We start from the raw sequence: 25,805 nt of genomic DNA, 5'->3' as shown, positions 1-25,805 counted from the left end.
TCAATGGAGAGCCAACGTGTGGCACACACCTTGGTTATCTGTAAAGGTTTCTCTCCCCAGTTGATGGTCTCATATAAGGCCTTGTAGGCCTCCCTGCGCTTTGGAGACACATAAAACCAGTTATAAGTCTCTCGTACCAAGTACTCCACACTACGGGGGATGGTGTCATTGGAAGCATGACTTACATCAAGCACCAGATATTTGAGGCCATACTCCTCCTTCAGCACTTTATGGACCCCATTGTTAATCCCCGTCATAAGAGGCATTGTCAGTCCCTATCCTTAGGGGTTTCTCTTTGCGGACACTTCTCGAGGAAAGCCACAACAGCACGGGCTATAGATTTAGCATTTCCTCCATCTAACTCAACAAGCCCAAGAAATGTTGATACAATTGTCTGCTTGGTATCACTAAATTACCTTATCACAACCCCCAGGTACTTAAAAATGTTATAAAATTCACTCATTGAATCATTCCAGTTAACTTTGACATCTGATTAGTGTTGATGACGGATGAAATGTATTATTAAAGGGCAATTCTGCCACTTTTCAACCTTGTATTCATTATCTCCAGCGTCATACCAGTGTCTACATGGTGTCTTTCTTTGATCTGTGGTTAAAAACATGAACAATTATTCTCTGTGACATCACAGGGTAGGATTAAAAGTAAGTAAACCTGATTTTGTGAGAACAGACGCTTGGAGACAAGAAGCAAGTTCAGGAGTGAACATTTAATTAATAAAAAGACATGAAACAAGACATGTCCGTGTCTGGACATGAAAAACATAAGGACATCAATGCTGACACGGGGATCAAACTGAGGAATAGACAGATATAGAAGGAGCAATCAACAAAGTGAAGGAGTTCAGATGAGTCTAATGATGCGCTAATGCGCGTAATGATGATGACGGGTGTGTGTAATGATGGGCATAGAGGGGGTGTGGAAACTGGTGTTACAGTAGACCCCCCCCCCCTCTAGGGGCGCAACCCGGCATCCCACCTGGGCGAGCCTGACGGGCCGGCTGAGGCGTGGAAGCCTGACGGGCATGATGGGAGCCTGCTAAACCCGCTGAGGCGTGGGAGCCTGATGAGCCGGCTGAGGCATGGGAGCCTGACAAGCCGGCAGCCTGGCGCTCGAGGGGGAGCGGGAGCTGGCGTGACAGATTTCTAAACCGGCAACTAGTTTCTAGCTAGAGGGATCGGTATTTTCTTGCTTCCCACGTCATCCGAAACCCATAGTGTTTGAAAATCACTATCTTTAAAACGCTTTAACTTTTGATGATGTCATCGGGTAGAACTTTATATATTTTTCTACAAAACGTAGAAATGCACTTTTTTTCACATATGTAGACGCTGGTATTGTAATGGAGATAATGAAAATGGCCATTTAAGGCCCCTACTTACACAAATAACATGTCTTTGTAAAGCTTAGGTCACTAGTCGCTGCGTGTTTTGTGTTGCTGCATCGTTTATAGCTTTGACTTGATTAATAATTGACAACTGTCCTCTCTGAGCTCCAGTGTCAATTACTCACACGTTCTGCTCCCCGCCCAGTTTCCTGTGAATTAGAACATCCGCGTTGATACGGATAGGGGACTTTCGGGACTGTCACCCTTAATTTTCACAACGTATAAATAAATAGATTGAATGTTTCATAGGCAGCCAGTGGGAACACTTTGAGCGTCAGAATGTCTGGACAAAACAGCGACCAGTTACATCGCTCTACTTTGGGCATATATGCGGTGAGTGAGATTGGTTTGAAATCTTGACAATTGTAGCGCAGCCCTAGATATAAGCTTCAACTGTAGGCCTAATCTGCAATGCACATTTGTTGTTTGTATATTCTGTTCAATTTGAGGCACTATAGTTGTGAGCAGTACTGTATTCTATGGATAAATACAATATCACTTATGAACAGAGTATATGTATACAGCTTACTGTTCAAGATAAACACCACACTTTTCAATATCTCACCGTGTGTGTGTGTGTCTCTGTGTGTGTGTGTGTGTGTGTCAACAGAGCCTGATGGATCAGTTCAACCCAAGTCTACAGAAGTTAGTGTCTTTGGGAAACAGCTACATGCAGGCTTTCCAAGGTGAGAAAGAAAGGAAGTGAAACCGATGACCTTTGTGGCATGCATTTGAATACGATGAAGCATGCAAATAAAATAGAGTACATTGTGACAAAAGAGTCATTCTCATTACAGTTAGTATATGACTGATTTATACGAGATCCTTCTCAGAACTATATCATCTCATCAATGAGAGATCATTTGTCGTGTCCTTCCTTGTTGCCTCTCCTCCCTTCTACACAACAAACCTGGAAATAAATGCAAATTACTTTTCGTTTTGTCAACAGAGTTCATAAGGTTTCCCTTGTAAAGTACTGCCATATCACTTGGGAATGTTTATTACGATGAACCTATAGGACATTATATGACCTACACGTTTCTATTGGTTGAACTGCTGAATGTAAATGTGTCTGTCCAGTTTATGTTCTGTCTGCAGCAGTCCTTTTCTGTCGATGCATATTAAACAAACTTTCTGCAATTTGCTGCTTTCAGATTCATGTGTTTGTTGTGCTTTTACTGGCATGAGTCTAACTCTGGCATGTCAGCAAAGTGAATCATATCAACTGGATATGCAATTCAATTGCTTGTTTGTGTGTGTGTGTTTAGCCCTTGCGGTAACCAGTGAGGCTTACTTCAGCACCCTTGCTAAGATAGGGGAGCAGGCCTTCCACACCATATCGTCTCGCTCTATTGGTAAGAACCTCTTCATTCACTGTGTGTGTGCGTGCGTGCGTGTGTACATTACATATGTGCATGTGTCTGCTGTATGGTGTGTGTCAGGTCAGTTAAAGAGTATGAGAAAGGTGCAGGAACAAAGATGCAGGAACAAAGCTAGAGAAACACGAAGGACTGATGTACTGTATGGGTTCTTTGTGCTGTTTATGGTTGTGGTTATTACCCCAATCAATGCAGTGTCCTTCACCGAACCACACAGAGCAAAGTTTACCTGACAGGCAGCACATTGGTGCACTTCCTTTTACCGTCACAATACCTCTGGAGCTTTCTTAGATGAGGGCGTGTATGTGACAGAGGGTGGACACTGGGTTGGGTTGAATAACAGTTGTGCTGTATGCGTGTGTTTTTTTTTGTGCCATACACAGTATGTCTGTTCCTGTTTGTATAGAGCAGAGTTATAGAGCGCATAGGTGTGTATTTACCCCATAGTGGAATATGCATTAAAATGAACTTTTCCCACATCAGTGTGACTGTAATGTTGATGCATTTTGAGGTAACAAGACAACATGTACGTGCGTCTAACCATAACAACTGGTCCAGAGTCTTCCCATTTTCCTAATAAGAGGTATAATGTAACCGGAGCCCTTGTTAGGGGGTGTTATCTGTACTATAGCAGTGGAATCAGGTGACAGACTAGTCTTCAGAGCCGTATGCATAATAGAGTGTAACAGGCTGTGGGTCCTGTTTAGCTCATTTAACCCATCCTGAACCTAGCCACTCAGACACTCTGAGGCTAAAAGGAGTTACAGATGTAGGATCTTAATTTGATCACCCTGTTGAAGGAGAACTTTCCTGCAATGTAGGAAATGTAAAACATGTACTGTATTTGAGGTTTAATAAGGCATGGGACAGGTAGCACGTCCGGTGAACAGGTCAGGGTTCCATAGCCGCAGGCAGAACAGTTGAAACTGGAGCAGCAGCACGGCTAGGTGGACTGGGGACAGCAAGGAGTCATCATGCCAGGTAGTCCTGAGGCATGGTCCTAGGGCTCAGGTCCTCTGAGAGAAAGAAAGAGAGAATTAGAGAGAGCATACTTTAATTTCACACAGGACACAGGATAAGACCTCCAGATATAACAAACTGACCCCAGCCCCCCGACACAAACTACTGCAACATAAGTACATGAATGTTATACAATTGTATAATCTATGTAATTGTACTTAATAGGGCCTAATATAGAACCCCCATCCATGCAAAAAGTGTAAAATAAAAATTATACTGTTACCACTTTAACAATGTATTTTTTAGGCCTTGATATTCACATTATTATTACATTCTAAAATATGTGAGAATAACGTGGACATAGCCTGAATAAAATATTATCTGTCTTCCCAGTCATGTGAAATCAATGGATTAAGTCATTTAATTGATTTCCTTATATGAACTGTAACTCAGTAAAATCTTTGAAATTGTTGCATGTTGCGTTTGCATTTTTGTACAGTTTGGATTTATACATGGCGATTTTTCTGTAGCCATGTTGCCGACGTCGACACACATAATAAAGCCATGAATAGGGACAACATCCCGAGCCATGTCCTCAAAGCATGCGCAGACCAGCTGGCTGGTGTGTTTACGGACATATTCAATCGCTCCCTATCCCAGTATGTTATCCACACATGCTTCAAGATGGCTACCGTTGTTACTGTAACCAAGAAGGCAATAACAACTAAATGACTACCGCCCCGTAGCACTCACTTCTGTCATCATGAAGTGCTTTGAGAGACTCGTCAAGGATCATATCACCTCCACCTTACCGGCCACCCTAGACCCACTTCAGTTTGGATACCTCCCCAACAGGTCCACAGACGACGCAATCGCCATCACACTGCACACTGCCCTATCCCATCTGGACAAAAGGAATACCTATGTAAGAATGATATTCATTGACTACAGCTCAGCATTCAACACCATAGTACCCTCCAAGCTCATCAAGCTGGAGGCCCTGGGTCTCAACCCCACCCTGTGCAATTGTGTCCTGGACTTTCTGAGGGGCCGACCCCCAGGTGATGAAGGTAGGAAACAACATCTCCACTTCGTTGACCCTCAACACTGGGGCCCCACAAGGGTACGTGCTCAGCCCCCTCCTGTTGTCCCTGTCCCACGACTGCGTGGCCATGCACATCTCCAACTCAATCATCAAGTTTGCAGATGACACAACAGCAGTGGGCTTGATTACCAACAACGACGAGACAGCCTATAGGGAGGAGGTGAGGGCACTCGGAGTGTGGTGTCAGGAAAACAACCTCTCACTCAACATCAGCAAAACAAAGGAGATGATTGTGGACTTTAGGAAACAGCAGAGGCAGCACCCCCCTATCCACATTGAAGGGATAGCAGTGGAGAAGTTGGAAAGTTTTAAGTTCCTCTGCGTACACATCACAGACAAACTGAAATGATTCACTCACAGACAGTGTGGTGAAGAAGGCGCAACAGCACCTTGTCACCCAAAACCTTGACAAACCTTTACAGATGCACAATCGAGAGCATCCTGTTGGGCTGTATCACAGCCTGGTACGGCAACTGCACCGCCCTCAACTGCAAGGCTCTCCAGAGGGTGGTGCAGTCTGCACAACGCATCAGGGGGCAAACTACCTGTTCACACCCTACAATCCAGAAGGCGAGGTCAGTACAGGTGCATCAAAGCTGGGACTGAGAGACAAAAACTGCTTCTATCTCAAGGCCATCAGACTGCTAAACATCAATCACTAACTCAGAAAGACCCAATCACTGGCCACTTTAATAAATGGATGACTCGTCACTTTATACAATGCACTCTAAATAATGCCACTTTAATTATGTTTACATATCTTACATTACTCATATCACATGTATACTTCAACTGTATGTAGACGTCTTAATGCACTGAAATATCTCACAGCTGCTAACTGGGACAGTCAGCGCGGCCTGTATGATTGCTTTCAGCGATGGAAATATATCACAGGGTCTAAGACTTTATACACACAGGACATGTCAGAAGCAGCACCTTTCTCTTTACGAGAGGTCATGTTTAGCAAGAACTACTTCCTCTGGCTGGAGAGCAATATGACATGTTTGTCTTGTGTTGGTCTCCCCTCTCTCTATGTTTTCCTGTGTTCTCTTCTCTCTCGCTCCCCTCTCTTCCTTGCTGTCCGAATATCTGCTTTCCTGGATCTCCTATATTATTACAGAGACGGCATAATATCAGTGCCGTAACAATATGGTGTATTCTGAACCAACGAACACACACACACACTCAATATGAAAAACACTCTTTTTACATTGCTGCTACTCTCTGTTTATCATATATGCATAGCCACTTCAACCATATCTACATGTACGTACTACCTCAATCAGCCTGACTAACCGGTGTCTGTATGTAGCCTCGCTACTTTTATAGCCTGTCTTTTTACTGTTGTTTGATTTCTTTACTTACCTACGGTTCACCTAACACATTTTTTGCACTATTTGTTAGAGCCTGTAAGTAAGCATTTCACTGTAAGGTCTACTACACCTGTTGTATTCGGCGCACGTGTCAAATAAACTTTGATTTGAAATAATGTTTACCTGAATTGAGCTAAAGGTAAAATCTGGGAAAATTTCTGTTCCGCATTGATATTAGCAGTTCACTCAATCGTAAACCTGATTTAACATTCAACTATCTTACCCTTCACTAACAATACCTGTGTTCATTCCCTATCTGTCGATTTAGCAACAAAATCGACATGTATTCAACCATGGGGCAAAACAGATAAGGTTGGCTTATATAGTTGACATGTAAGTTATATTTTGTCTCCAATGTTTATTGCAAACGAATACAGTGCCTTGCGAAAGTATTCGGCCCCCTTGAACTTTGCGACCTTTTGCCACATTTCAGGCTTCAAACATAAAGATATAAAACTGTATTTTTTTGTGAAGAATCAACAACAAGTGGGACACAACCGTGAAGTGGAACGACATTTATTGGATATTTCAACCTTCTTTTTTAACAAATCAAAAACTGAAAAATTGGGCGTGAAATTGACCAGTAAGTTACTGTACTTTTTTGGGACAAGGTTTGTATATCACTGTATTCTCTGGGGGCAGAACATTCTCACTCAAATAGAGCTTCTTACAAGGCATGCCTTAAAATATGTTAATGAGATTCTTTCCCCGCCCACAGCATTTTCCCACAATGCACCATCATGTATTCTGTAAAACATATTTAAGGTATGTTTCTGTGCGTTCTACAGTGTTTTATTGGCTTGTGCCATCAAACCCCTGCAACTTTTACAGAACGTTGCAGTCCACCTGGTATTTAACCTTCCCAAGTTCTCCCATGTCATCCCGCTCCTCCGCACACTCCACTGGCTTACAGTCGAAGCTCGCATCCACTACAAGACCATGGTACTTGCCTACGGAGCAGGAAGAGGAACTGCCCCTTCCTATCTTCAGGCTACACTCAAACCCTTCACCCCAACCTGAGCAATCCCTTCTGCCACCTCTGGTCCTCTGTCCTTCCCAACCCTGCGGGTGGGCAGCTCCCACTCAGCCCAGTTCAAGCTCTTCTCTGTTCTGGCACCCCAATGGTGGAACCAGCGTCCCCCTGAATCTGAGTCCTTGGCCATCTTTCTACCTCTGACTTTTTCTGATATCTATTTTATTGAGGAAAAATGTATTCGCTATGCCTGTGATGTGGTTGACCCACCTAGCTGTTTTAGGATGAATGCACTAACTGTAAGTCGCTCTGGATAAGAGCATCTGCTAAATGACAAAAATGTCAAATGTGAATGTAAAATGACATAACTCTTACAATGTGCTTTAAAACCTGTTTATGATATTTAACTGTGAATTCTACTGTGTTTTTCACTGTTGAAATTACAGAAGTGTCTTACAGTGTAGTCAGAGAGATGCCCCTTGGGATGTTGTTAAAGATGATAAAAGCAGGCTCTCATTCAGTGTGTGTGTATGGGGGGTGGCGGGGTAGGACTGTATGTGTGTTTTGACACTGTCTCTTTTTCTGGTGTGTGTGTGTGTGGGGGGGGGGGGTGTCAATGTCTGCCTATGATAATAATTTCTCATTGCGTCTCACAGGAGATGTTCTGATTCAGATTTCAGAGAACCAGAAGCGTCTCACCACTGAACTGGAAGGAATAGTAGGTTACTTTACACTCCTCATCAAACAGTAGAACAGTGGCACTGCACTAGTTCTTTTACTGTATTAGAATTCAAAAGGAAGAATTACGAGTGTATTGCAATTGTATCTGGGGTTGTAGTTATACACCTGTCAAAACAACTCACAACTAAGCAACCCACGTATGAATATATTGTACTGTATATTTTACCAGATGGTGTAACATCACAGTTGACTCTATAATCTGACAATTTGAGATGTGATTGTTTGGCTTACCAGTGGTGTTTCGACTACTGCGATCATAATAACCATTCTCTGTGTTGCTCTAGTTCCGCTGGTTCCACACTGAGGTGCTACAGGAGATGAACAACAATGTCAGACTGGATAAGGACTACATAGCAGTGAGTAGCCACTCTCCTTCACATACCCCTTTCACATACTGTACCCCCTTGTGTTGACAGTACAGTAGTAGTGTAGTAAAGATCATGGACTGGCACACAGACAGAATCCGAATGTACAAAAGTAGTACAGAAGTAGTGGGCAGTGCCCGGACCATTCCTGTTTGATCCTTACTGATACTTTTACATAAAGACTATGGTGGTGTTATTATGTATACACTGAGTGTACAAAACATTAGGAACTCCTTCCTAATATTGAATTGTACCCCCTTTAGCCCTCAGAACAGACTCAATTTGTTGGGAGCATGGAAAGCATTCCACAGGGATGCTGGCCCATGTTGACTCCAATGCTTCCCACAGATGTCCTTTGGGTGGTGGACCATTCTTGATGCGGGAAACTGTTGAGCGTGAAAAACCCAGCAGCGTTGCAGTTATTGACACACTCAAACTGGTGCGTCTGGCAAGGGCACTTAAATGGCACAGATACGTAATCCAGCTCTCAACTTTTTTAAGGCTTAAAAATCCTTCTTTAACCTGTCTGATTGAAGTGTATTTAACAGGTGAGATCAATAAGGGATCATAGCTTTCACCTGGATTCACCTGATCAGTCTATGTAATGTAAAGAGCTGGTGTTCCTAATGTTTTGTACACTCAGTGTAAAATGTATCTGGCATTGATGTAATGTGTCCTCCAGGGCAGCAGGAGGCGATATGAGATGGAGGTACAGAGCCAGGCCATATCTTTGGAGAGGCAGCTGAGGAGAGGGGCTCACCAGGTGTGTGTGTGTGTGTGTGTGTGTGTGTGAGAGAGAGGAAGTTGGTGGCATCTTAATTGGGGAGGACGGGCTCATGGTAATGGCTTGAGCGTAACAGGTGGAATGGTATCAAACACATGGTTTCCATGTGTTTGATGCCATTCCATTTGCTCAGTTCTGCCCATTATTATGAGCTGTCCTCCCTCAACAGCCTCCACTGGTGTGTGTGTGTGTGTGTGTGTGTGTGTGTGTGTGTGTGTGTGTGTGTGTGTGTGTGTGTGTGTGTGTGTGTGTGTCAGATAAAGAGTATGAGTAAAATAAAAAGTATTTACACAGTGCATGTCTGTGTCAGAGGAAGTTCTATATTTACACATTGCATGTGTGCTCACAGGATGAGTACATTCACTTCCTGAGGGAGAGTCAGCACGAGGCTCTGATGGAGGAAGAAAGGCGATACCGTTTCCTGGCTGAGAAACACTGTGGTCTCACTCAGTCCATCATCTACCTCATGAACAAGGTAGTGTAGCTTAGTTCATTGTACTACAGTCTAATTTAATCATACACACTCAATAATATACACCATTTAGCAGACACTTTTATCCAAACCGACTTACAGTCAGAGATGCATACATTTTACATATGGATGGTCCCGGGAAGCAAACCCACTATCCTGGCATTGCAAGTGCCATGCTCTACCAACTGAGCTACAGAGGACGACCCATAAACCACATTCATCATAGAAAGAACCGTGGCTGGTTTGCAATATGACCACCTGCTCCTGGCCTTTTCCAAATCTCCAATTTGTGGATTTGAAGGGAATGAATAAGTAGAGGCTCCACCCAGTGTGTTGCTTTCTGTTTTTATTTTTTTTGAGTGAGAGTGGTAAGTAAGAGAGAAGAGAGTGAGTTCCCTGACCTAGATGAAAGCCAATGAATAAACAAGGTGAATGAAAGTAATGCAATGTGTGTGTGTTCGATGAGCCAGACAGGGGCAGGGGGAGGCCTACAGCAGATAGCTGATGGATGGAGAGACCAGGTCAACGCCACCAGACGACCTGGATCCCGGAACCCCTCTCACCTGGACCAGGACAACACTTCCAGAATGAGGGAGGAGGACAGGGGGAGCCAATGGTCAGGCAAAGAGGAGCAGCCTCTGGGAAGAGTGCCCTCCAGAGGTGGGGGCATGATATACTGTATATCTGCACTACAGTATACCAAACCTATAGTGTTAGTTAGAGTACTCATCTTCGTGCCCAGTTGACTACTTTGGTGGAAGCCATCAATGGCAATGTCCATGCTAAAACAGGTTAAGTCTATCTGGATAACTATTATGTACATGCCATACCCATGGTGTTCAGGTGTTTTTCCTCTCCTATGACTTGCCTTTCTGGCCCTCTGATGTTCACACATCCATGTCCGTCCGCCCCCCCCCCCCCAGGCCCATCACCCCAGAACATCCGTTCCCGCTCCAGCTCAATTGGCGAGTCCCTAGGTCTGGGTGGAGGTGGAGGAGGGAGACCTATGAGAGCTCTGGTATCCCACCCTGCTAACTCCAGCAACCCCACCCTGCTGCCCTTCTCCCGGGGGGAGGTGGTGAGCGTGCTGGTGCAGGAGCCCCGTAACGGCTGGCTCTACGGCCGGGCAGAGGGCAGCTCACGGTGAGGGAGGGGGAGGTAGAGAGAGATGCTCCTGCCCTCACAGAACATTATATAAGGAAAACTTAAATCTGTTCAAGAGATACTCCACTTGATACTGTAGTCTTTGGGATATGAACCAGAAAATGTAAAATATAATTTTAATATATATATTATTTAGCCTACTTGCTTATGACATGTGCTGAATGCCAGCATGCCATAGCTCTCTGTCCTTCATAGAAACTCATAGAAATGTATCTCTTCTCTGCTTTCCCCCACAGCCAGGGCTGGTTCCCAGCTGCCTATGTGGGGACACTGGAGGAGGCCCCTAGATCAACTGGCTCCAGGTGATCCACTAGCTCTTAAAGGGACAGTTCAAGCAAATAAGCAAATAATAATTTCCCTTGAGGGGAAATTTGGGTAAATTATCCCTTTAAGTGATAGTTGCTAATGCTGTTTTGACTTTTGGTGACCTTTGACCCTTCAGTAGCTCCACCCTTAGGAGCGCCCACAGTATGGACAACCTGCTGGGCCAATCAGGAGGCAGCCGCCACGGTAGACCCCCGCCCCCGCCGCCTCCACCCAATAGACAGACAGAGATGCGTCCAATCACACCCAGCATGGATAGAAGGGCGGAGTCTCACTCTGACAATAAGGTAATGATCACTGAGGATCGATTTTGGCCATGAAGTTCTTAAAATCTAGTCTTTACACTGTTTACGCTATGGTGAGCCTGCTGTACGACACTAACGTGGTGTTTCTAACAAATCAATGTTGGTTTGTTATTGTTAACATGATAGTCTGAGGAAAGTCTCTGAGTGAAAGTCATTCAAAGCTAGTTAGAATGGAGTTAAAGCAGAAAAGGTTTAATGAAAATTAGTATTTAAAATCGGCGGCATGTTTGTCCTCCGGCCAGCAGGGGCACTGTGGCAATGTGCTGTTCTCTATGACGCCACAGCCCTCCTTCTGGTGGATGCAGGGGGGAAGCTCCAGCTGCTGACAGTGTAGGGGGGTGAGGAGTGTGTGTGTTTGCATGGTGTTGGATCTTTGCATGGTGTGGATTGCACACCCGTAGATGCTCTGCCCCCCTCTCTGGGTTACAGCTCTATATGTAAACATGTTTGCATGGGTTGGAAAAGACACCTTTTAAAGTTGTGTTCTTTCCTCCTCCTGCAGAGAGGAGAGCATCATGGTGGACCTGGGCCAAACCTCTTTCCAAAGTAAGGAACAGCCATTGCAGTTCTCATCAGTCCTATTTGTGTTTATTCATTACTAAGAAGTGATATCTAGAGAGATCGTCCAAGATTGATGTCGAAATTGGATGTTTATCCATGTCCCGAGGGAAATGCCATCAAAACTGGCAACTAGGGGCAACAGTGAACGCTATTACCATCAAGTAGGCTTGGGTTTTGCTAGGGCGTGGTGCCTGGGTGTAATCCCATGATTCTGGGTCAGAAGGTTGTGTGTTCGATCCCAGTTGCGGACACTGTTTTTTTTATACAGAGTACCTTCGGAAAGTATTCAGACCCCTTAACTTTTTCCACATTTTGTTAGGTTATAGCCTTATTCTAAGATTGATTAAATTGTTTTTTCCCTCTTCAATCTACACACAATACCCATAATGAAAATACAAAAACATTTTTTTTAAAACATTTTTGCTAATAAAAAATAAAAATAAACGGACAAATTAAACTTATATAAATATTCAGACCCTTTACTCAGTACTTTGTTGAAGCACCTTTGGCAGCAATTACAGCCTTGAGTCTTCTTGGGTATGATGCTACAAGCTTGGCACATCTGTATTTGGGGAGCTTTTCCCATTCTTCTCTGCAGATCCTCTTAAGCTATGTCAGGTTGAATGGGGATTGTTGCTGCACAGCTATTTTCAGGTCTCTCCAGAGATGTTCGATCTGGGTTAAGTCCGGGCTCTGGCTGGGCCACTCAAGGACATTTAGAGACTTGTCCCGAAACCACTCCTGCGTTGACTTGGCTATGTGCTTAGGGTCGTCCTGTTGTGTGCTTAGGATCGTCCTGCTTAGGGTTGTCCTGTTGGAAGGTGAATCTCTGCCCCAGTCTAATCTCCGGAGCGGGTTTTCATCAAGGATCTCTCTGTACTTTGCTCCATTCATCTTTGCCTCGACCCTGACTACTCTCCCACTCCCTGCTGCTGCCACCACCATGCTTCACCGTAGGGATGATGCCAGGATTCCTCCAGACGTGACAAAGTTCAATCTTGGTTTCATCAGACCAGAAAATCGTGTTTCTCATGGTCTGAGAGTCATTAGGTGCCGTTTGGCAAATTGCAAGCGGGCTGTCATGTGCCTTTTACTGAGGAGTGGCTTCCGTCTGGCCACTCTACCATAAATGCCTGTTTGATTTAATGCTGCAGAGATGGTTGTCCTTCTGTAAGGTTATCCCATCTCCACAGAAGAACTCTAGAGCTCTGTCAGAGTGACCATCGGGTCACCTCCCTGACCAAGGCCCTTCTCCCCCGATTGCTCAGTTTGGCCGGGCGGCCAGCTCTAGGAAGAGTCTTGGTTGTTCCAAACTTCTTCGACTTAAGAATGATGGAGGCCACTGTGTTCTTGGGACCTCAATGCTGCAGAAATGTTTTGGTACCCTTCCCCAGATCTGTGCCTCGACACAATCCTGTCTCGGCTCTCTAAGGACAATTCTTTTGACCTCATGGCTTGGTTTTTGCTCTGACATGCACTGTCAACTGTGGGACCTTATGTAGACAGGTGTATGCCTTTCCAAGTCATGTCCAATCAATTGAATTTCTTAAAACCAGTTTTGCTTTGTCATTATGGGGTATTGTGTATAGATTTCCGAGTATGTTTTTATTTATTTAATCCATTCTAGAGTATGGATTAACGTAATGTAACAAAATGTGGAAAAAGTCAAGGGGTCTGTATACTTTCCGAAGGCACTGTATATAACCTATCCAAAACCTTAACCCTTACCTTAAAGCAGCAATCAGCAGTAGAAACAATAACAAAGCGGACTCCCTGCCACTGGTTTGTTAAAAAGCTGAGGATTGGGGCTGGAGAAATGCAATCACTCTCGAATTCATAGGCGAAATATGGATACAAAGACTGACCATCCATGATATCAAAATGAGAGGGTTTAAACCATGTTAACATTTTCTTTGTTTACAAATGTTGAGCAAAACAAGCTGATATTTTAAGTTCTATTGGGGTACGACACTTGAACTAAGCTTCTGAGGCATTTCTAAGTTCTATTCTTCAAGAATCAATGGGTACATGTCATAAATGTATAAGTCCAAAAATGGATGTAGCAATTGCTTCTTCTTTTTTCCCCCCCGCTTTAACCATTCAGAATGAGTGCCTAAACGTAATGTTTTAGCCCTATCCCAAACCTTAACCCTTACCTTAACCTTTGGAATGAGTGGCTAAACGCATCCCTGAAATTTGACGTTTTGAGAAATGGAACGATACAGAGCAGCAGGAGTCAACCCAGGGTGTCAAAAACATTTGGAGCAACTTCAGAATTGGACATTTGGTGAATGTGGAAAAATGTCTAATTCTGCAGTGAGACTGTGGGAGCTTGTTGGGGATATTGTAATCTGCGTACACATTCAAATGTCTCTCAGCATATCACACAATGTTATGCAAATGAGTTACTGTATGTGATAATGCTGGGCCATGCTTGGTCAGTTAGTTTTGGAGAGGCGCCGTGTGCGTTGGGTTAGTGCTGCTGTACACTGTTCATCCAAATAAATGACAACTTGATTATTTCATGGGAAATCGTCATTCTGGACTGTTTATGCTGGTTAACAAACTATGTGTGAGTTTCGGTTTTCTTTCAGGCTCGTCAAAACATCATGCGTGAGCTACCATATCTCTGTTCTCTCACTGTCTTTGTTGTATAGGGGCACCAACCCTTTCGCCACTGTCAAGCTGAAGCCCACGTCCACCGATGACAGATCTGCTCCACGGCTCCGTCGGTGAAGAGGTCACGCCCTTGGGAGGTATTGGGCGCGTACCAGTTTGACTACATTTCAGTCATTACATTGCACCAACAAATGGTTTCATTCCGCATTATCAACTGTGCAGTCGACTGCTATATCATATGATTCACTGATATGTTAAATTCATACTTATCCAGGCGTTGTGAGATCTGGCAGGTGTCTGAAATGTAGTCATGCAAATGCAGCAGAGGTTTTATGGTTGATGCCCTAAAACTGCCCCAAATCCTCCCAAACTGTTGAAAACTGTCTTAAAACTGCCCCACACTTTCTCAAAGCAGCCCCTAATACCAACCTTGTACAGTTGGTTATTTAAAAAATATGATGGAGTTTATCAGATGACTACAGCGATAAAGGAATATTTTCTGACTTCATATACATTTGAAGTCAGAAGTTTACATACACTTATGTTGGAGTTATTAAAACTTGTTTTTCAACCACTCCACAAATTTCTTGTTAACAAACTATAGTTTTGGCAAGTTGGTTAGGACATCTACTTTGTGCATGACACAAGTACTTATTCCAACAATTGTTTACAGACAGATTATTTAACTTATCATTTATTATCACAATTCCAGTGGGTCAGAAGTTTACATACACTAAGAAGACTGTGCCTTTAAACAGCTTGGAACATTACAGAAAATAATGTCATGGCTTTAGAAGCTTCTGATAGGCTAATTGACATAATTTGAGTCAATTGGAGGTGTGGATGTATTTCAAGGCCTAGTTTCAAAATCAGTGCCTCTTTGCTTGACATCATGGGAAATCAAAAGAAATCAGCCAAGACCTCATAAAAAAATTATAGACCTCCACATGTCTGGTTCATCCTTGCGAGCAATTTCCAAATGCCTGAAGGTACCACGTTCATCTGTACAAAGAATAGTAAGCAAGTATAAACACCATGGGACCACGCAGCCGTCATACCGCTCAGGAAGGAGATGCATTCTGTCTCCTAGAGATGAACGTAATTTGGTGGGAAAAGTGTAAATCAATCCCAGAACAACAGCAAAGGACCTTGTGACGATGCTGGAGGAAACAGGTACAAAAGTATCTATATCCAAAGTAAAACAAGTCCTATATAACCTGAAAGGCCGCGCAGCAAGGAAGAAGCCACTGCTCCAAAACTGCCATAAAAAAGCCAGACAACGGTTTGCATCTGCACATGGGGACAAAGATCATACTTTTTGGAGAAATGTCCGATGAAAAAAAATAGAGCTGTTTGGCCATAATGACCATTGTTATGTTTGGAGGAAATAGGGGGAGGCTTACAAGATGAAAAACACCATCCCAACCGTGAAGCACGGGGGTGGCAGCATTATGTTGTAGGGGTGCTTCACTGCAGTAGGGACTGGTGCACTTCACAAAATAGATGGCATCATGAGGTAGGAAAATTATGTAGATATATTGAAGCAACATCGCAAGACATCAGTCAGGAAGTTAAAGCTTGGTCGCAAATGGGTCTTCCAAATGGACAATGACCTCAAGCATACTTCCAAATTTGTGGCAGAATGGCTTACAGATCATCAATAAGCTAAGGACCCCGGGACTGACTAAACACCTCCCTCTGCAACTGGGTCCTGGTCTTCCTGACGGGCCGGCTCCCAAGTGGTAAGAGTAGTTACGGGCAAAAAGTCAAGGTATTGGAGTGGCCATCACAAAGGCCTGACCTCAATCCTATAGAAAATTTGTGGGCAGAACTGAAAAAGCATGTGTGAGCAAGGAGGCCTATAAACCTGATTCCGTTACACCAGCTCTGTCAGGAGGAATGGACCAAAATTCACCCAAGTTATTGTGGGAAACTTGTGGAAGGCTGCCCGAAACGTTTTACCCAAGTTAACCATTTAAAGGCAATGCTACCAAGTACTAATTGAGTGTATGTAAACTTCTGACCGACTGGGAATGTGATGAAAGAAATGAAAGCTGAAATCCTTCTCTCTACTATTATTTTGACATTTCTCATTCTCATAATAAAGTGGTGATCCTAACTGACAGGGAATTTTTACAAGATTCAATGTCAGGAATTGTGAAAAACTGAGTTTAAGTGTATTTGGCTAAGGTGTATGTAAACTTCCGACTTCAACTGTACATGTCAGGTACAGGAAATATCGTGGTAGAAGTAGTTGTTTTTATCAAAGCCTTTTGCATTGTTTTCTTCAAGTAGCACTTGTTTAGTTTTGCTTGTACAGTAACAATATGCCAATTTAAACCAATACTTCACTTTGATGCTAAACTACAGTGAACCACAGTGAGCTAATCTTTCTCTTAGGAATGCCATGCAGGTAGATTGTTATGACAAGTGAGTTTTAGTGCTTAACTTAACAGTGCTGTTTGGTCCAGTGCCGTTAGTAAATGTACAATGAGATTTGTGTGTTTTTTTTGCTCATGCAGGCAGTAGGGTGGCCTACTACTCTAGGGAAGGACCTGGGTTTGTCAATTCTAATCCACCAATGGGGATACTTAACCTAAATGACCCTTAGTGTGTACTCAGCTATGTAAATTGCTGACATGTGAGAGTGTTGAGCTAATGTAATAGCTCCAACAAAACAATGACTTTTGACTTTACTGCTAAAATAAAAATGGTAGCTGCTTTTCACATTGTTTCCAATTCCTTTAATCAGACAGAAATACATCCTCTGATTCTGTTTTTTAGTTGCTGTTGATATTTTACACATTTATTTTCTAGTTATTGAGGGCCAATCGGTAGTGCTGAGCGATTAACTGAAATGTATTGAACAACCAATTAACCGACATCGGTTCATTTATTTGAATTCCATTTAGTTCTTCTCTTTTTGTGTTTCTGTAGAGAGAAATCCAATAATTCACGAGCAAAATCAAGTCAAGAACTATGTGGGATGCTTGGCTGTAGTATTTAAGCCAATAATTAAACCTAATTCAGCACAGAAATTTGGTGATTAACTTCAATGACCATAATCCATTGCGACTGTACTTCCCGGCTTGGATGTTAGATTAGACACACACAGACCAAATAGACCGCATGATAGGAATGTTCAGAACACAACGATGAGAGGGACGGAGACAATTTGTGAAAGTATGCCTTACCTTGTTTGAAGAGCTAGTAAAAATGTTTGTTTTTTAACAGACTGCTCTGCAAGATTATTAGACAGGCTAGCCTAGCTAAATAGGATGACTAAAGACAGTACGGTATATGAAGCACAGAAATACTGTAACGTTAGATGGTCGGTCGGGCTGACTGCTACTACTTGAGCAGAGATGAGATGATGACCTTAAGGAATGAAAAATGATAAAGACATCAGATAAAAATGAAGTAATGTACACAACTGAAATATGTTATCATTATGATAGTAATTTTCTACTTTTCAATGGATATCTACCCAATGTGAACCTTGACAGAGACAATGGAATATTTGAAATGTTTTGACAGTATAATGTTCACTATTTTTGGTTTTTAATTTCCATTAAAAAGCTTTAAAATCATTTAAATTGTTTTTATTTCGTAATGTATTTAATGTGTACCCCATCCCTGCAGTCAAAGGACAAAAATTGCCCATCTAGTGGCCTCTGGTGGAATGTTATTAATAGTTTTTATAATTTCACAATTAATTAACATCCTTTTTAAGAAGCTGCCGAAAATCTATGTCAAACGGTTTTGCTATATTTCTATCGTCTGATGTAATATTGGGAAGCAAACTCAAAATTGAACACATTTCAACTCCTATATCTGACATGGTACAGGTGTCTTGTTTTTTTAAGCCCATAAACATGTGAATGAGGGGTATACTTGTGTTTCAAAGTAGATTTGTTTAACCAACACTCTGTGTGACTCTGATTTAGCCCACTGCAGTAACAGGCTAAATATATTATTGAAACCGAAATCGAAAACCTTGATTTACTTTTTTGTAATCAAACCAAAACTGAACCAACCTCAAAAAGCACTAATCACTCAGCAATACCAATCTGAGAAGAGAAGGAGACAAACAGAGGAAGCATTCAGAGTGAGTCTGTTGTTCTTGAGGCATTTTTTACATTTATTTTAGTTTGTTCGTTCACAGCTTCATCTTTTGGTGTGTTTTTACAACAGCTCATTACCAAAGGAGAGAGGGGAGGAAAGGAAAGGAGCAGTGCCAGAAAGTTGAAATAGAGATGGACAGATAAAGAGTGGGGGAAGCGGGGCAGAGTAAAAGGGGGGTGAAGTAAAATGACTTTCTCTCATTATGAAATATCTACATTATTATTTTAACTTGAGGTTATTGGCCTTCCAGGCGGTCTGATAACTATACATCAACAGAAACACATACGTTTTGTATAAAAAGGAAAAAAATAAATAGGTTGTGGGTGGGAGTGGTGGAGAGGGGTAAGTTAGCGGGGTGGGGGGCGGGAGCCACGACTCCATTCCTCCAGTGCAGTAGTAGTAGTGCGCTTGAGTGGGAGAGAGCTGGGTGTCAGTGAGGGCAGGTGGAGGGATGAGGTGGGGGGTGGAGGGGGGGGGGCTGCAGACTGGGAGAGAGGGAATATCGGGGGCCGGGTGGTGGAGCGCTAGTCGGTCTAGGGATGTGTCTATTACTCGTGCACCAGGGCAACGAACTCTGAAAGAGATCAAGGAGAGACAAGAGGTTAGAGCACTCTGGGGAGTCTGTGGAAAATTGGATGACACTATGATGACACAGGTGAGTATATGTGTCCGTCGGTCAGAGACTTACCGTCGATGCCGATCATGCCGTCTCCGTCCTTGTCGGCTTCGTTTAAGAACGCTTTGGTTTCTTTGTCAGTCAGGTCCCTGCCGTCTGAGGCAAATCCCTTCAGTACGAACCTATGGACAACAGGAGGATGGCAGAGAGATTTGAATAGAGACAGTACAACAACTAGGAATGCTCTGGTGCCTAAACGATTAAACGTGAGTGTTTGTTTGTTTGGATATGGGATGTGGATGCATGTCCACGTGGTCACTGGATAGTCACCACGCACTGTATATTATTTAATAAATGAAGGTGTAGTTAGTCAAAGTGTCGGTGTGTGTGTGTCTCTCTGTCTGTGTCTTTCTGGTTGTGTGTGTCTCTTACTTGAGCTCCTCCTCCTCTATAAATCCGCTGGCATCAGCGTCCAGCACCAGGAAGGCTTTCTTCACATCCTCAGCTGACTTGGCCTTCAGACCCACCATCTCAAAGAACTTCTTATGGTCAAACGAGTCAGCCGCTGCACGGCATAATACACACACAGTTTAGTGAACACACACGCATGTGCGCGCACACACACACAGAGTACAGACACAAATGGAGGCAGGCACACACATACATATGCACACACGCGACAGGCACGCATGCACGCAGACAGACCGCATGGCAAGTGGTACCGGAGTGCCAAGTCTAGGACAAAAAGGCTTCTCAACAGTTTTGACCCCCAAGCCATAAGACTCCTGAACAGGTAATCAAATGGCTACCCGGACTATTTGCATTGTGTGGCCCCCCCAAACCCTCTTTTTACGGTGCGGCTACTCTCTGTGTATCATATATGCATAAGTCACTTTAACTATACATTCATGTACATACTACCTCAATTGGGCTAACCAACCAGTGCTCCCGCACATTGGCTAACCGGGCTATCTGCATTGTGTCCCACCACCCGCCAACCCCTCTTTTACTCTACTGCTACTCTGTCCATCATATATGCATAGTCACTTTTTAACCATATCTACATGTACATACTACCTCAATCAGCCGGATTAACCAGCGTCTGTATGTAGCCTCACTATTTTATAGCCTCTCTACTGTATATAGCCTGTCTTTTTACTGTTATTTTATTTCTTTACTTACCTACTGTTCACCTAACACCTTTTTTTGCACAATTTGTTAGAGCCTGTAAGTAAGAATTTCACTAAGGTCTACTACACCTGTTGTATTCGGCGCACGTGTCAAATAAACTTTGATTTGATTTGAGACAGGCACGCACGCACGCACGGATGCTTGCACACGCACACACTCACACAAAAAAACAAAAACAGCATGGGATTGAAAATAAATATTGGAGGACCTGACCAGTCGCACATCGAACAAAAAACAAAACAATACATGAGCTGCCTGGACACAGCACTCCAGAGGCTAAACGTTAATGCTAAACAATCATTAAGAAATTACTGTTGTTACACGATGATACAACGTTTGTCTGAGTGTATGTGCGTGTGTGGATTCTGTTGTGCCAGTGGTCATATCAATTCTATAGGTTAGAGGACTGTGCCAACACCAGGACTAGCTGGCATCTTCTGGCAGATGTGTTACACAAAACCAATAATTATGTCAGATATGATGTGCTATTACAGTATCATAATTATGTAAAAATATGTTGATCCAAAATGGCATCCTACTTCCTATAAAGGAGGGCACTATAGGGAATAAGGTGCCATTTGGGACACGTACAATGTGTATGTTTGACCAAGGAGCTCCTCTTGTTAACACTTTAGTATAGAGAACACATATTGGCCACTAACGTGCAATACAATAAATTAATTAGACCTTAACTAAGTATAATAAGCCATTTATTTTGCCTCTATTCAGTATTTTCTTGTTTACACATTATGGGATGGTTTCCCATACACAGATTAAGCCTAGTCCTGGACAACAACAGGAAAACGTTCAATGGAGAATCTTCATTGAGAATGCTTCTTAGTCCTGGACTAGGTTTAATGGATGTCTGGGAAACTGTTCCTAAATGTGATGTAAGAAAATAAATTGGAGTAAAAGGCGTTTGGTCACCTGCGAATGCGTCTAGGGCTTTCTTGATATCGGCAGCGTTGAGAATGCTGTTCATCGCCATCTCTGCAACTGGAACGTCAAGGGGGGGAGAAGAAAAGGGGGGAACCAAGTTAAACACAAGGGTACATGAGAGCAAAGGGAACAGAGAGAGACATTCTCATATTACACTGCTGAGACTTGTGAACTAGAGCAAGAAATCAGGGCGAGAGCGAGATATTGAGAGAACAATTTAGAAAGGACGGAGAGGAGGGAGGAGGAGAAACTGGAGGGGGTGGAGGTGCTCAGTTCTCCATTTAGTGTGTGTGTGTGTTTTGGGAGGGGGCTGGGGTTATTATAAGAGAAAAATGGCTGGTCTCCAGGCGTCTACTCAGCAAAGTTAGTGCCATAGGATCTGTGCCTTGTGCTGTGTCGGACATACCATAGAACAAGAACAAGAGCTGTGGAGCTAGGAGGCCGTTGGACATACCGCAGAGTTGGAGCTGTGTAGAGCTATAGTGTGGGCCGGGGGCTCCTTCTGTCTCACACTTTGAAAGGCGAGCAGTGTGTCCAACTCTGTGTGCCATTGAAGTCAATTGCTTCTTACTTATAAACGTATCACCTTACCCTTCCTACCCCAGTGCCCATCTGTCTCTGAGGAGAGGAGAGCTGGGGAGTGAGTGGTGTTGACTAAGGGGTTATTGAGGAATGGATTATTGAGTTGAGGTATGGTTGCTGTGTGGTGGCCATGCTATGATATCGTGCGAGGGCAATTTATAGTCTATTTTTGGATTCGTTTACGTCTGCAATGGCCCCCAAGGGGTGGCCCTACTCCAGGACGTCAGGACCGCAGGGCCAAGTAGGGTGCTCTAAGATATTTCCCTAAGACACAGCTGAAGCAAAGGCTTATGGGAGTGAGCAAAAAGGCCCAGCTAGACATATATAGTACAATAGAGCTCGCCAGCTTGTAGTCCTAAAAAACTGAAATGCGTTGCCTCTGGCTCGTTCAGAAATTCCTATGGGGGAAATAAATAGGGAAAGAATGGGGTTTTGGGATAAACGCCGAAAATAAGGTCTGAGGTTAACGCAGGCTTAGGAGATCTTATAAGTTTTGTTCTATAAGATAATATCAGTTAGTTAAAATGACCTTTATGAATTACGAAGCCTTTCCCTTTCAGAAAAAACACAACATTTCACATGTGAAATCATATGGTTTTTCCGTAAGGGGGATGCCAGCAATCTGAATTTCCGGCTACACCACCAGGTATGTGGCCACAGATTTATAGGCAAGAATAAAAGGTCAAAGGTACACATAAGGTACTATAATGTATAGTATATATTATATATATAATATTCTGCAACTGCCAACCACAGGAGTATTCAGGAGCCCACTCTCAATGAGTGTAGATAGCCTGCTGCTGCCTGGTGCCACCCTGCTAATCGTTAGATCAAGGGAGGAGATACATGTGACTGGTCAATTGTGTGAGTCAGGGGCAGGGGCCCAAGACCCATAAGGGATCCAGTTATTATATATACATGTTTGTTTTTCAACCACAGGAGCCCGTCCTCAAAATACACCAGAGAGCTTAATTTAGCCACAGAGGAACAATAGTTTCAAAAATATTACTGTGGATAAAATGTTATCACAAGCACATACAGGTAACTGTCAAAATAAAGGAAACGCCAACATAGTGTCTATGAAGGGTTTGGCTACGTGCTGTCGGAATAGCTTCAATGCGCCTTGGCATAAAGACTACAAGGGGACCTAAAACAAACCATGCCAGTAAAATGCACACCAGACCATAAGAAATCATTTGAATCCCTCGTTTACTCAAGTGTTTCCTTTATTTTGGCAGTTACTTGTTGCTTACAGTCGGAAAGGCCAACCTTTTTGGCAAGCAAGCACACCAAATATACAGCTTGTGGCACCGGGGCCAATGATTTCTTAATATGGCCCTGGGTACTGGTCAATATCTTGTGTGGATAATCTAGTATAATGGTGATTATTTCTAGGTGCAATCGCTACTGCACTCCAAAAAATGCTAAATAGTGGACAGAACACGTGTTGGGTTATTGAGCTATGATCCAGCATGTCAGAGGCAGGGCTTTCAGTTCTTTTTGGCCACCTGTGAAAGTAAATGCTGTTCCGGTTAATCTGTTCTGTTGTATTGTCAACACATGTTAAAGTTGAGCACTGACACTTTTGGGGGGGGGAGGTTTTAGTAAAGTGCAGGAATGTATTATTGCCAGTAAGTCTGTAGCCCTATCTCTTTTACGCTCACAGACCAGGTGGTGTAGCTGGACATTTCAGATGGCTACCAATGAAGAGGTTATACTGTGGTCACACTAATTGAAAACAGAATACAGCAGCATACTGTCATTGTATAGAAATAACACCTTGAATTTGTTGTATACATGTATACTTTTAGGCAAAATGCAAACATGTATTCTTGGCAATATACAGTATGTATGACCAATCTCTTTTATGTCCACAGGCCCAGTGGCGCTGGAGGAACTTCAGGTACCTACCAACAAAGAAGTTGTGAGTTAAAATCACAACTGAGGTTTAGTCCCAAGTAATCCAGAGGACCATGACACAAGGTTCTTAAAAGGTTGTTGGTGATGTCCTGGGAACTAGACTACACTTGGAGGGCGCCATGACTGTTTAAACTGAATGCATGTCAGTTATGCCGTTTTAAAGTCAAATATTCTCAATGACATTCGACACCTGTGTTTTCACGCGCTCAAGTGTTGTGACGTGTATTTTCATGGTATCACATGTTGAAATATGCCATCCTCACGTTGTCACATTAATTTCCCATGAGATCATAATTTTGCATGTGTTACCATGGTCACAGGTTTTCCCATAAGGCTTATGTGGTTTATGATTGTTTTGATTACATAAATGCTTCAAAATTCACAAAAAGTGATATTAGCTGATGAAGATTATCTCATGGAACAAAAAGTACAAATTCTCCTAAGTCTGTTTACCACAGACTTTAAGTTTGCAGTTTATCAAAAACCCCTCCAAACACCCCATTAATTCCCCATAGGCTTTGGCCAATGAGCCATGGGGGAGATAGTGCCTACAAAAAGACGCCATTACTATTGCTCTCTATAGGAGCCTAAAATATCCTATTTAGTAGTTAGCCTCTTTCCACAGTTTGTCCTATGAGAATGCCTCAACAGTCAGCCTCATCTTAGTGAGATATAGTGCTTTCTTCCACCCAACCCCTTTCTAACACTCCTCCATTTGGCTAACCCTTTGGCTCCAATGAAAAGTAGAAATATGAAACCCTCCTTTTTTCCTGTGTGAGAGCCGGCTGTGCCCTTCTTCTCACCCAGAGGTGAGGGAAATCCAACCGCGCCTCAGGAGAATGGACCAACTCCTAGCCTTCAGTACAACAGCTGCATGGTGTGTGTGTGTGTGTGTGTGTGTGTGTGTGTGCGTTTGGAAGAAGGGTTCTGGGGATCAAGGGAGAATGCACTTGCGTCTCAAGAAACCCGAGCCCCTTAAGTTAAGCCCCCTCGATCTCAGTTTACTATAACATGTGTAAGTTTTGTACTCGGTCGTTTGTAGTGTCAGTGTGTGAGTGAGAGTGTCTATGAATGTGTGGCTTTGCTAATATGTCTGTGACGTGTGTGAACTTAGATTTGATCTTTGTGCTTGGTATAGGTTAGGTGTGCACATGGGGGGGTTGTGTGTGTGTGTGTGTGTGTGTGTGTGTGTGTGTGTGTGTGTGTGTGTGTGTGTGTGTGTGTGTGTGTGTGTGTGTGTGTGTGCGTGCATGCTCCCATGGGGCGGGGATGAGTTTGTGTGTGTTATTGTACATGCATATATGTACATCTGTGTGCTGTTGGTGAGATAATATTTTGCAACATTGTGTGTCTGGACTCATACACAGTTGAAATCAGAAGTTTACATACACCTTAGCCAAATACATTTAAACTCAGTTTTTCACAAATCCTGACAATTCCCTGTCTAAGTTCAGTTGGGATCACCACTTTATTTTAAGAATGTGAAATGTCAGAATAATAGTAGAGAGTGATTTATTTCCACTTTTATTTCTTTCATCACATTCCCAGTGAGTCAGAAATTTACGTACACTCAATTAGTATTTGGTAGTGTTGCCTTTAAATTGTTTAACTTGGGTCAAACGTTTCGGGTAACCTTCCACACGCTTCCCACAATACGTTGGGTGAATTTTGGCCCATTCCTCCTGACAGGACTGTTGTAACTGAGTCAGGTTTGTAGGCCTCCTTGACACACACGCTTTTTCAGTTATGCCCACACATTTTCTATTGGCTTGAGGTCAGGGCTTTGTGATGGCCACTCCAGTACCTTGACTTTGTTTTCCTTAAGCCATTTTGCCAGAACTTTGGAAGTATGCTTGGGGTCATTGTCCATTTGGAAGACCCATTTGCGACCAAGTTTAAACT

General features: G+C 43.1%; 2 protein-coding genes across 4 annotated transcripts in view; one reads left to right on the top strand and one right to left on the bottom strand.

Moving 5' to 3' along the window:
* Positions 1-1,558: 1,558 nt before the first annotated feature.
* LOC135555869 (brain-specific angiogenesis inhibitor 1-associated protein 2-like protein 2) lies at positions 1,559-18,120 on the top strand. 2 transcript variants are annotated; one of them, XM_064988651.1, is made up of 13 exons: positions 1,559-1,738; positions 2,016-2,091; positions 2,674-2,760; positions 7,852-7,913; positions 8,221-8,292; positions 8,984-9,064; positions 9,435-9,560; positions 10,028-10,217; positions 10,481-10,700; positions 10,958-11,023; positions 11,167-11,332; positions 11,853-11,896; positions 14,569-18,120. In XM_064988651.1, exons 1-13 carry the CDS (start codon positions 1,685-1,687, stop codon positions 14,645-14,647), a joined length of 1,323 nt encoding a protein of 440 aa, XP_064844723.1. In that variant the 5' UTR covers positions 1,559-1,684; the 3' UTR covers positions 14,648-18,120. The 2 variants fall into 2 exon arrangements, with proteins under 2 accessions (XP_064844723.1, XP_064844721.1); XM_064988649.1 differs by having other exon boundaries at positions 11,164-11,332.
* A 527-nt stretch (positions 18,121-18,647) lies between these two features.
* Positions 18,648-25,805, bottom strand: part of LOC135555870 (parvalbumin-7-like) — a 44,173-nt gene continuing 37,015 nt past the window's right edge. For both annotated transcript variants that reach the window (XM_064988652.1, XM_064988653.1), the window contains exons 2-5: positions 21,390-21,458; positions 19,704-19,836; positions 19,344-19,453; positions 18,648-19,229 (exon numbers count right to left, since the gene is read on the bottom strand). In XM_064988652.1, coding sequence (XP_064844724.1) covers positions 19,204-19,229; positions 19,344-19,453; positions 19,704-19,836; positions 21,390-21,450 — 330 coding nt within the window. In that variant the 5' untranslated portion in view covers positions 21,451-21,458 and the 3' untranslated portion in view covers positions 18,648-19,203. The remainder of the gene's footprint in view (positions 19,230-19,343; positions 19,454-19,703; positions 19,837-21,389; positions 21,459-25,805) is intronic.

This window comes from Oncorhynchus masou, chromosome 15 (assembly GCF_036934945.1).
Source record: "Oncorhynchus masou masou isolate Uvic2021 chromosome 15, UVic_Omas_1.1, whole genome shotgun sequence".
Lineage (NCBI taxonomy): Eukaryota > Metazoa > Chordata > Actinopteri > Salmoniformes > Salmonidae > Oncorhynchus > Oncorhynchus masou.
The sequence above is the reverse complement of the archived record's forward strand: the minus strand, read 5'-3'. Positions and strand labels throughout refer to the sequence as shown.